At 35.1% G+C, this 13,305-nt stretch overlaps 1 protein-coding gene across 1 annotated transcript in view; it reads right to left on the bottom strand.

The window, feature by feature from the left end:
* The window catches only part of LOC135200774 (uncharacterized), a 234,647-nt gene extending 221,714 nt beyond the window's left edge, over positions 1–12,933 (bottom strand). The window contains exon 1 of the mRNA XM_064229414.1: positions 12,871–12,933. Coding sequence (XP_064085484.1) covers positions 12,871–12,896 — 26 coding nt within the window. The 5' untranslated portion in view covers positions 12,897–12,933. The remainder of the gene's footprint in view (positions 1–12,870) is intronic.
* Between the last annotated feature and the right edge of the window lie 372 nt (positions 12,934–13,305).

Genomic DNA, 13,305 nt, shown 5'->3' with positions numbered 1-13,305 from the left:
TTTTGCGGAGTTGAAATGACAGATAAAATTTTGAAAAGCAGTGAAGCATAATAACGTTTTTTTTTTTCTCTCTCTCTTCAAAACCTCATGTTACTTACCAAAAACGCAACCGAAAAAAATTCGTCGAATTGGCACTGATGTGAATTAATCACTTTCCAAAATAACAGGAGAAATATTATTATGTCCAATTCCTGAATAACCGAGATTATTATATAAAGCGCCATAAAATGCGACGATTTAGAAACTTTAGAAAATAAAACGCTGAAACTACACAAAACAGTAACTAAATAACAGGTAAATGACGCAGCCAAAACACGGCAGATTAAAAAAATTACGATACAGTGAAACAACATAGTGAATGAATTATATTTTAATCTAAATACTGATTAGAGCACCTTCCAATCAATTAACAAAGCGTAAAACTAGTTACAAAACAATAATGTCCAAAAGAGCATTTTCAAATAATGCAAATGGTAAATAACAAAAGCAAAACGACAAATATATCAAGCTCAGACGTAAACTTACTGCAAATTACCGAAACACCACTAAAAAAAAAACATACATTTAAAAGAAAAAATAGGAAAAAAAAGTGATCGTGGAAATATACCGCTGAAAACACAAACCGAGGCCTTTCGATAATACCGAATTCATGATGACTATTAAGGCAAATCAACTCTGAGCGGATTCCTCTTTGTTTATATAAATGACAGCATTTTGCCGAAGTCATTAAGCTCTCTTATTGAAATTAATGGGGAAAAAAGAGTTTTCTACAGCGGGTCTCTGATCGTATCCACACTCCTATTGAAATGAAAATGAAAATGCTATGCTGTTAATTCGGAAAACGAGAGAGAGAGAGAGAGAGAGAGAGAATTGTTATAGCTGTAAATTTCACACCTTGCAATGTAAACTGATAACACTGGATTTGTAGAGAGAGAGAGAGAGAGAGAGAGAGAGAGAGAGAGAGAGAGAGAATGTTAAATGCTGTAATTTTCACTCCTTACCATGCATGGTGATAACACTTTGGATTGAGAGAGAGAGAGAGAGAGAGAGAGAGAGAGAGAGAGAGAGAGAGAGAGAGAGAGAGATCTGACCCGTAAACGTACAGTACATTATTTACAAACGATTGCTAATCAGCAGATGTAAGATTTCATCTACGTTAAGCAAGACATGTTACTCGAAATTTTTTATTCGATAAACCAGAAAATTACATTAAGAAATAACCTACCGCAACTGATCTCTGCCTAACTTAAAACGTCCATGGAGAACTAACAATATAATAGCACATATATCTCAGATAAATGAATTTATGCAAAACGGTGTTGGCAGAAAAAAGGAACAACGAGGAGGAGGAGGAGGAGGAGGAGGAGGAGGAGGAGGAGGAGGAGGAGGAGGAGGAGGAGGAGGAGAACGGAAAATGATTAATTTAACACTATTATATGAAATAATTTATGTAATCTCCTGGCAAACATCTACAACTATTATCAATGTCTGGCTAGTTTCAAGTGAATTAATTATTAAATGAATGAAAACATCCTGTCAGAACCTTGATAAAAAGAAAAAACAACTACAATCTCGTGTTACAAAGAAAACTGCTGTCAGTAATTTCAGACTACTAAAAAAAATAATAATCATTATTATTAAGTGAATGAAAACATAGTGTCAGAACCTTCATAAAAAAAAAATACAATCTAGTGTTACAAAGAAAACTGCTGTCAGTAATTTCAGACTACTAAAAAAAATAATCATCATTATTATTAAGTGAATGAAAACATCGTGTCAGAACCTTGATAAAAAAAAAAAAACTACAATCTCGTGTTACAAAGAAAACTGCTGTCAGTATATTCTGACTAAAAAAAAAAAAAAAAAAAAAAAAAAAAAAAAAAAAAAAGTTTTAGCAAATACCCTCGTACCATCGGTGTCCTGTGAGATGTCTACCACAGCTCCACCCTTAAATTATCGACGAGGCATTTGCAAGAGAGGTGTGGCTACTTGCTTAATTCGACCTGACGGGAACTCCCACAGACAAAAAGGTTATCGTCTACGATATTGCATCCTTCGGCAAATACACATTTTGATTTTCAACACCCTTCCCCTTAAAGGAGGTGGAGAGGAAAGTGGGGAGGTTGGGGAGGGGGGGGGGGTGAGTATTGGCTGGGGATTTCGATAAAGCTCGCGAAATTCTCTTGAAACTTTTTATTCTGAATAATATCAACAACTAGGTTTTTTAGAATAAAACGCCATTAACTATATTTGAAGCACCGTCTCCATCATCGAAAAGCCCTTTAGAAAATGTTTTTGATAAAACTCAATCACATTTGATGAAAAAATAAACAAGAGAAAACATTTCCGACACAAAAAAAGGAGAGTATTCCAATACAAAAACATTTTACCATCCCTAGCCTGGAAAAACAAATATTGAAATACAGCTATAAAATATTAATTTGAGCCGACAGCTGAAGGTTACATGTTTTGTGTGGGATTTCAAAGAGATTAAAAAGCTCTTGACCTCAGAGCGACACGTTCGGAATATATATATATTTTATTTTTTTTTTACTTTTTCAAAATGTCTTCCTTTGCCATTTTTTTAACATATATATTTTACAAAGGTTGTCAAATTATCACTTTTCTATTATTCAGCACTGATGGACCTCCAGAGATCGTACGATTAAAATGATTTGTTCTTGGTCTCGACAAACACTCTTTCATTATTAGAAAATCTTTACTGAAAACAAAATCATTTCATGGCAGTGATATAGAGCTGCAGCACTATAACGTCATTATATTCAAGGTGTTGAATGAATTGTTATTACAGGAGCATTTCAGTAATGGAAATAATAATTGGAAATGACAAAACAAATTATATAACTTATTAATGTTTCGGTGATCAAAACACCTCGTATTGGAGAATAAGACTTCAAAAAACACAGACGATACAACGATGGTAATGCCGTATACGGCCTCAGTATGCACAATAGTCAAGAGCCAAGTTCATCTACCTGACAAGAATGGGTAATAATGACTGAGGTAGATTCCCACGGCCATTATTGCCCGTTATCGTAATTATGGTTAAAAAAATTAGTGCCTATCCGTTTATTATCATTTAAAAGTTCTTAATGAAGATCATGAATTTGAGACCCAACTTATATTTAGTTCTGTCCTCCCGATGACTCTGAACTCCTTAAAATCTTCGAATCAAAAATAAAAATATGACAAACCAATAGTTCGACTTTTAGCATCATTTCCAAATCAAATACGGGAGTCATATAGCTATACGCTCTTATTACCTTTATCTTAAAGTTAGCAAACCAGTTATTTTTCCTTTATTATTATTATTATTATTATTATTATTATTATTATTATTATTATTATTATTATTATTATTATTATTATTATTATTATGCCAAGCACAGGGGCAACTAAGCCAATTCAGCGCTGAAACGGAAATTGACAGAAAAAGTTTAGAAAGGTGTCACTGGAGGAAAACGTTGCAGTGTTAGGAGAGGGTGGACAGTAAGATGGAAGAGATAGATTATGAACGGAGGTACAGTAAAAGGAATGAAAGTAGTTGCCAGCTATGGACAGAAGGGAGGCTGAAAAGAACCTTAAGTAATGCCTACATTGCACTGAATGAGGTGCACTGACGGCACTAGCCCCCTACGGGTTATTATCATTATTACATTTATTATTATTATTATTATCATTCAGTTCACGCAAAAAATAAGTATCTTAAAATGAGGTTACTTTTCCTGTTACATTTTCAATCTATAAGCAATTCACTTACTTTTCTGCCATATTTTCTACCAATGCTGAAAAGTCCCTTATACGATTAGCATTTAAGAATTCCGTTAAAAGACGACCAAATGCCTCGAGAAGAATTTCACTGGTACGAAATATTAAAAATAAAATCAAGCGTTTTGTTAATCATACCAGAATATCTTTAAAAGTGAATCGAACTTTTCTTCATATCCAGAAAAACAGGAACGCTTTCGATATAATCCATTATCATTTATCCGGAAACGACATATTCCAACCACCGAAAAAAAGTGTTGCTTTTTTTACTATTTGCTTCTGTTGCTTTTACTCTTGAATTTAATCTACCCCAACATCATAAAATAATAAAAGCAATAAAGCGAAGGGATTAACAAGGAAATACTATAACTCCATACGGTTTAGCGGACGACAGATATTTTCCACGGCGGAATATTCATTACAAGATAAACCGTTCATAAAACTTATATTTCATTTAGGGTGTTTTAAGTAATTCTTGCATCCTTCCAAAACAAAACAAAATATTTTAGCAAGAAAATGCTTTGGTATTAATGTGTGATAGTTTCCAATAAATTTCTGTCACTTGAATTTAATTTTTATATATATATATATATATATTTATATATATATATATATATATATATATATATATATGTATATATATAACGTATTTATATATATGTGTGTGAATTGAACTTCATGTTGAAATAAATGCCACAGTTCACGTGTCAGACACGCATACCTTTGTAAATCAAAATAATAACATGGATCTTCTATTTGCCACACTGTACTTAAATATGTGTACTATATTATTCTTTTTCTCGGCATGATGACGAGACAAAATCTCCCGAACATTGGTTTTTAGTGACAAAAACGTTACAGATTTGGCAGTGAAGTTTTTATTCCAGTACAAACTTCAAAACATTATATATATATATATATTATATATATATAGATATATATATATATATATATATATATATATATATATATATGTGTGTGTGTGTGTGTGTGTGTGTGTATATATATATATATATATATATATATATATATATATATATATATATATATATATATATATATATATATGCAAAATAAGCCTCTTTTCCTTACTGAGTAAACAAGAGTCAAAACGCAACTTGGAAAAAAAAAAAAAAAAAACAGGCCGCAAGATCTGTTGTACATAAGATGGAGTAACGCCCAAGAATTGACGGAAATTTTCAAAAAAAAGTATCGATGTTATTTATACGGCCGAAGAGTCTATCCATCGCCGCGACTTGAGAGTCGCTACGCCACGGCGAAAACTCCCCGCGGAGCCTCCGCGCAGTTTTAAATAATCGGTTATACTATGAATAAAATCATGAATAATCAGTGGCTTTACATTATTCAAATTCAACACAAGCATCTGGCGGGCGGCTCGGCAAACAGCAGGTGAATAACTCCAAGCTGAAGCGATATGGCTTGGAACACTACCGCAACCATGATCATCATCTCTAGAATAATTCACGGATGTGTGTGTGAGAGAGAGAGAGAGAGAGAGAGAGAGAGAGAGAGAGAGAGAGAGAGAGAGAGAGGGTAATCTCGAAAATGTTCGTTGGTCTCTTGAAAATGAAAATGATATAAAGTTTGTAATGCATAAAATGTGAATGTAAATGAACATTCGTAAATAAAAGTTTCTCATACAATGCAAACAGGTTACTACAAAATATAAAAGCAGTAAAGATAAAGAAAGGATGAAAGACCGCTTGAGCTGCGACTCAAAATGTAATAAGATATTGAATAAATTACGGGGGATTGAAATGCAGATAACAACGTAATAAAATCTAACGCTGTGAAAGAAAAGACTGGTGGTTCTCAATACAGAAACTGTCTTTATCTTTTAATAAAATCTTGAGGCACATTGAATACAAGGTTACTGAAATGGCCATATTGTTAAACAAAACTATATGACAAAAGAAACTCTCGGCTGATTCAAATGAAAAGTTAAAACCTAATTTAGCCACGAGCTACAAAGAATTTACTCATAAAATTCCAAATCCTTTGAAGTGCTGAAGACATAAGGGCTAACCAGACGGTATTTCTTTTGCTATTTTTGCTCCGATGAGGAGAATATGTAGAGGAATTTGAGCTTACATAAATTACACCTTTAATGGGGAAGAAAAGAAAAAACAAGAATCGTCCTACAATCTAAGAAACCCACTTTTTTTTGCGAATTTACAAAACATATATGGAACTGCAGAAAACACGAAATTTGTCCTTAACCATAAAACACAATTCTTTACTAAACTGTGAAAATAATAAAGATTACAAACCTTATGAACAAATCTCTTAATAAACTAAAAACACTTCTGTGGACTGTAATGTTACAAAATTCACTCAGTATATTCTACTCATTCAGTAAATTTTGCAACTAAAGCTTTCAGTCACTTAAGCATACTGCAGTCCACGTTATACGTTATTTACTGATCATCATCTTTATAAAAAATCTGTTCATAATTATAATTTCTCATCACAATTCCATGTAAGCATAATATCCAAATTCGTCAAAAGCTATTTTATTTGCTGGGCATGATGCTGTTTTTTTTCGTATTTCCGTGAGTTTTGCCAAGGTCAAGAACAACTGTTGTTTTTTACTGTTTTTTCTTGTTTTAGACGACGGAGTGACTACTTCGATCTGCACTTTTAAACCGAATGATAAGTGGATGAAATATGCGGACAATACTTATTAGGTGCTAATTACGAATAAGAATGAAAGTTCCAAGACTGCTGTAAGAATATAGAAGATTAATATAATCAAGGATATAATAGTGAATGTGAGCCTGAATGATGAAATAGTGTGGTGTATTCACGAAGGTGTTTTTTTCATAGTAAATAATATGGACAAACTAGGTGCTATTTGTAGGGCAGATAAAAGTCGACGAAAAGGTACACAATTGACAGACTTGAAGGGCAGGCTAGACTGGGGATAGCTGAACAATTTCATGGAGTGTAATGGTTGTTAAATATGCTGACAACTAAAGATACTGAACACTGAAATTTAAAACACAGGAGAAAATTTTATAGGCTAACATATTACCGGCATAATAAGCATGTATGGAAAAATCCACAACTGTTCTGGTTTCGTCTGGGGCTACAAGAATGGGAGAAAATTGTACAGTGAAATGTTTAAACTATCGAAATCCCCAGAGAAACGAATGACGCACCTAGAATTTTTTTAATTACCGATGGCTGACTTATTAAGAAAAAAGACGAGTGCATGTCAGACATAGGTGAATGACTTGGTATTTATATGGCGAAGAGGATCGACGACGTGCTGCTCATGTAAATTTAGCAGTGGCTTCATCCTGAACCAGCAGACAGAGGATGATTACAGTGGTGAATTTATTGGTGTCCTCGTAGTGATTTACAAACGAGGCACCAGGTTGTTCTTTTGATCTGCATAACAGACGTCAGTTGGTATAACACCATTCATTCTTAGCTAAGTCTCCTTGACTGTGAAGATATTCTCTTAAGTTTCATTTCAATTGCTTCTTTCTGGTGTGGAGGTTAAGTCGTGGAAACACATGGTACAAAATATAAGATATATTCCTTTAGCTTTAATCGTTGGATAGATGCAAAGAAGGTTTTGAATAGATGTTTAAGCTAAGAGAGGAAAGTGAAGTCTGAGATACAATTCGTTTTACAAATCATAGGAGAGCAAACACTGCTCAATATACAGACAGATGAACTAACATACGTAACTAGGTCAGTCACGTAGGCACGTCGTCTCATGGGAGAGTCAACGTGATTCCTAGAGAAGACATTTTTGATGTTATTACCAAATGCTGATAATGCTGATCCCAGGTGTTCACACACTGGGTGCTTGGTCAATGTTTCTGCATGACCTCCTTGGCCTCTGGCCTGGGTCTGGGTAATGTGCATTACTCTACAGAATGTGTATATACATTCTTTATTTTAATGTAACCCTTACAAATGCCGTCTTGTTATTCTCTACAGTTCTCCCTTTCAAGTGAAGCTAAGCTGAACGTATTTAGTTCCGAGACCATGAGTTAGACTTTATTCCATTATAAAGGAACTTAATTCAAAGAAAAATAGAAACAACCACAGAATCTGCCAAGCAAAATCTTACTATAATGGGCGTTATGTCTGTCCGTCCGTCTGTCATTCAATCACGGCCAAACGGCTGGTCCGATGGGCATGAAACTTGACAGGGTTATAGTGGGGACCCTTAAGATGGTTTATAATGGGGTTTCATCCTACCCCACCCGCCCCACAATTTGCTAGTTATACTAATAATGATAACACACAAGAAACGAATATGCTACTACAACAGGCTTTTGCGTTAGGATGGCATTCTAGTGCCTTTTAAAATATATGCATGAATTCATATAGGGTTTATATCTTATTTGAATATATGCATACATTTCATAAGGCATTGGAATGCCCTTTTAATGCAAAAGCCCCTTGTATATGTGTTTCTTTTTTTCATCATTATTATTATCCTTTTATATGACAGATTCTGTGGTTGTTTCATTACTTATTTTTCTTTAAATTAAGTTTCGATGTATGCGTGTTATGTACACTTGATAACCAATCTGCATAATTTCCCAGAGTGCCTAACATCAAGAGCAAATAGTATAAAAATCAACTATACTTTGCTTTTTTTTTCCATCTGTCCATCCGGCTGTGGTGTTTGCGCATGGTAACACTGCGTCCCGGGCTTTAAATGATATCTTATTTCGAATATTAACGGTGTAATTCGCATACAGTAAATTATTAAAACACTTTTCAGTTGCAAATGTACACCCAGATATCCTTTTATTTACCTAAAACTTACACATAGCGTAACTATTAAAGCCCGGGACGCAGTGTTACCATGCGAAAACACCACAGGCGGATGGACAGATGGAAAAAAACCGAGTATAGTTATGGAAATGTAAAGCTTTCCGCTACGAATGACACACGTGTTATTCGGAGAACGCACCACCGCATGCCTTCAAAGTCATTTAAAAGCAAATTTCATATTTCTCTAGACATTTCCACTTGTCTTTACTGCACCTATTGCCACAAGGTCACAAACAATGTGCCATTTAATTATACAGACATACGAACAAGACATGAATTTACAGTATATATATATATATATATATATATATATATATATATATATATATGTATGTATGTATGTATGTATGTATGTATGTATTTGTTAAAAAAAGCCAAGGATATAATTACGTACACATTCTTTTGAACCTTTCACATGCATGACAACGTACGAGCAAAAGTCTGCAAAAAGTTGCAATTCAAATGCACGTCCGAGACAGACGTTGGTCTGCCTGAAAGGAGCTTTAATCCCACATGACTAAGTCATCTGAAATCATTTTCTGGCGTTTAGGCTGTGAATAGCCGAAGGAAAATCGTGGACTAATGTCGTTTTCCACTAATGCTCTATTTTCCAGTACAACGAATCTTTATGAAGATCTCCGTGTGCCTCCTCCTCCTCCTCCCCCTCCTCTCATGTGCCCTTTCCCCTCGCCCAGGGGGGGGGGGGGCCAACCAACCTCCTACAGGGCAAGTATTTAACCCAAAATTCTTCCATTTCCGGAAAACAAGAGAGACTGTTTTATGATACGTTGTGAATCATAAGAACGAACTACGTAATACCTTAAACTGGTTGCTTTTAAAAAGAGATTTAGATTTTAGCGAGTCACGTAAACTACGGATTGCTGCGGCAGAAAACCACACGAAAAGTCCCGACGGCACAACGCAGTTCAAATTAACTTCTCGTAACGGGATATTCAATTGGAAGTAACGGCCTTCAAGAGAAAGTGCAAATCCAATCTGCCATAATGAATGAAAAGGAAATTTCTGTAATCGTGCGCATCTGCTACGACGTAATTTACGGTAATCAGTCGTGATTTCTTACAAAGCGGCATTTCCGAAAGGCAGGCAACCTTCACTTCAATACATTCACAAAAATGTTTTTTAATTAAGATATAAGGAAGAAGTTAGAACAAAAGGGCTTTAACGATACCACGGGAACATGAGATTATAAACAACACAGATGAATGGTGAATGGCACAGGATATGAAATGGGGTCAACTTGAAGTTGATGAGATCGTAGATAAACATTTTCTTTAGCTCATGACCTCTGTTGTGGAGCTAGAAAGATACAGATGGTTCTACTCAAAGAAAACTGGTTACATACGAGAACTAAAAACTGCAAATGTTTATTGCCTGTAAATTAAGGCAAACCGTCTTGAATAGAAAACGTGAAGTTCATACAAGCATAAATACCTCACAGAATGAAACCGAGACGGATCTAAGAACTAGTTAACCCTAGTTTTCCATTTAAAAATTGAAAGCAGCAATTACTCTGCTCAATAGGCCATTAGAACGTCTGGAGACTTCCTGACCTTTGAATAAGTCGGACCAACATGGCTGAACCTTTTCAATTTTGAACTTCGAGTAAACCGGTAATGAACCTCGAATTTCTCTCGAGAACTATGATCTAGCCCAACGAGGATTATACAAATCCCGCTGATTTCAAGGCTAAGGATTAAGTTCCATAATAAGGAGACTTGTTAGACTGTTATGTTAAATTAGTATTGTGAATAATCTTCCAAAATTAATAGACTAATAATAATATGAAGGATCACCTATAAAATTCTGGATCACTTTAAAAGCAAATGAATTTACGCTTATTTCTAAATATATTGTCACACGCGCTTATTATATATGTGTATATATATATATATATATATATATATATATATATATATATAACATACTTATATATATAAATATATATATATATATAATATATTATATATGTATATATATATATATATTATATATATATGTACATATATATATATCATATCATAATAATATATATATTTATATATTTATTATATATATATATATACATATATATGATATATATACAGATTGTATATAATTCTAGACGTGTGAATAAATAACGACCAAATGGTAAACACTCCAAAAATCCTGCAATGTAGCCTAAAAAGATGCAAAATCAGGGAGCTCTGGAAGAGGAGAGAGAGAGAGAGAGAGAGAGAGAGAGAGAGAGAGAGAGAGAGCTGGGCCTGTAACCGCCATTCAAGTAAGCTTCCCTGAGCGCTGGTCCATAGAACCCAACAGGACGTTCTGACAGGACTGGCGGTGTAATTTCCCTCCCAGAATGTGGGATATGATAAGAGATAAGCTACGGTAATGGCGAAACTGGAGAAGGATAATAGGAGAGGAGAAGAGGTGGATGAGGGAGATGGAAGAGCAGAGGGAAGAAGAAGAAGAAGAAGAAGAAGAAGAGGGAACAACGAAAAAGGAGGGGTGACGGTGGGGAAAAACAATAGGAGTGGGAAGTGTCTCTAAAGATTAAGGGTTTCGTGGAGGTTCCTGTGGCCTGCGTGGAAGGGAAGAGATTTGGAAGAGGACCTCGAGACCTTATGATACTAATAATGAGAGAGGAGAGAGAGAGAGAGAGGAGAGAGAGAGAGAGAGAGAGAGGAATACATATACCGGTTTCAGACTGTCACAAGCTGTGTCCTTACTTCGTTGGAACTGCCGTATAGGACGAAAGTGGGCTTAAACAGCAAAACTGCTAAGAATTTTGAAACATATTGCAAAATAAATGTCTGACTTTCTATATACCAATATATGACAGGAGGAGATACAGTGAACGTCAAATAAAGTGTTTAGTCCTAACCAGCTAAAATATGGTTTCAATGTAGTACTTCTGCATGGCCCATATCGTCGGGTAACCACTAACCACTTGCTTCTTGACTTAAAATTGTCATATACTCTTGGTAAACAGAGGAAAAGCAAAAATTCCAGAACTTGAAAATACGGAGGGGACAAAAAGATGTGTTTCTCAAGCCGTATATTAAAATCCTGAGAAAGTCACCGTCAAACAGAATCTGTTGCAAACTAGAAAAGCAGTGAGACACTACCCCTCAAACGACCCAAGGTTTAAATGGATTTTTTTATTAAAAAGTTTACAAAATGCAAGACGTATCATCATAGCGTTTGGCCAAAGAAAGTGAATAGACGGCCACAGAAAAATACTATACACAGAACAAGAACTTCACAGTGGTAGTGTAGTAAATTGAGCATTAAACGCGGTTTAATTATTTCTTTCCTGCGCCGGATTTGAATCCGCTGAGATTTCGCCCAAAATGAGCTAAACAAAGAATTAAGGTTCAATCATTCTTCTCCTGGGCAATCTTTGAAGCCACGCTCTTGGCGGAAGAGGGCCTTTATTAAACTTATTTTACCAGAGGCACGAAATCAAAGTAATTTGTATGTTCATGGCTTTATAAATTACTTCACACAAACACCATAGTATATATATATATATATATATATATATATATATATATATATATATATATATATACTACGTATATATGTGAGAGAGAGAGAGAGAGAGAGAGAGAGAGAGAGAGAGAGAGTTTTTTTTTTTCCCTGGAAGATGATCGCTACATGAAACGATAAATTGCCATCAAGGTATATGAACGTTCCAACTTGGTACCGCAAGTTATCCACTGACTATGGAAACTAGTCTTTAAATAAAAATTCGCATTAATTCAGGCTTGTGCGGTTTTGGCCATATCTGGGGTGAAAAAAGGACATTCTCTGCCTTCCCGAATCATTAAACCAGTCCGGTTTAAAATGGTAGTTTTACCATTACTTGAAAAGTGCATTAAAACCACTTTCTTGCAGTGACAGAGGATGGTTTGTGCAGCCAAACCCGTCTGTCTCCCTTAAAAAAAAAAAAACGACGCTCACTAGACATCAAAATCATAATGGAGGATCGAACCACAAATCGATCGCTCCGATTTCGATCTCCACCTATGCGGTTACTTATCCAGCGCCCCACCCTTGACCCTAAAAAACAAAGGGGCGTCTCCAAAACGCTGTCGAAGGGACTCCTTACATAACATTCCTCCCACGGCTTTCCGGTACATAATATGATGAAGGAGTAACATTCTTAGAGGCTTACACGGCAAAATAATGATGACATCGGTTCATTTGCTTATCGAATTGTAGCGTTAAATAATACGAAAGTTTTCAACTTGCCTCGTCTTCCTGGAATGATGAAGCATATCGCCCTGACGTTCATGACGTTGGTTGTTTTGAAAATACACCTGCAAAAAAAAATAAAATGTCAACATAGCATATCGCCCTGATGTTCATGAAGTTCGTTGTTTTGCAAACAAACCTGCAAACAAAAATAACATTTCAACATAAAGAGGCAAAACAACGAGGTTTAAAAATACCCTTTCATGTTACAACCCCGAATAAAAAATACGGGTGATTTCCTTACAATTTTATTTATCCTAATGTTAAATATCATCTATTTATTCATTTCCCATTCACCTGCACTAGACCTGAGATATATGTCACCAAAAGCAAACCGACGCGATTTAAAGAGCAGAAACGTTTAAATGAAAGAACTCATCCTACGCCAAGATAATTTCCTCAATGATTTTGCTGGAATGGATGAAAAGAGAA

Source organism: Macrobrachium nipponense, chromosome 27 (assembly GCF_015104395.2).
Source record: "Macrobrachium nipponense isolate FS-2020 chromosome 27, ASM1510439v2, whole genome shotgun sequence".
Classification (NCBI taxonomy): Eukaryota; Metazoa; Arthropoda; class Malacostraca; order Decapoda; family Palaemonidae; genus Macrobrachium; species Macrobrachium nipponense.
The sequence above is the reverse complement of the archived record's forward strand: the minus strand, read 5'-3'. Positions and strand labels throughout refer to the sequence as shown.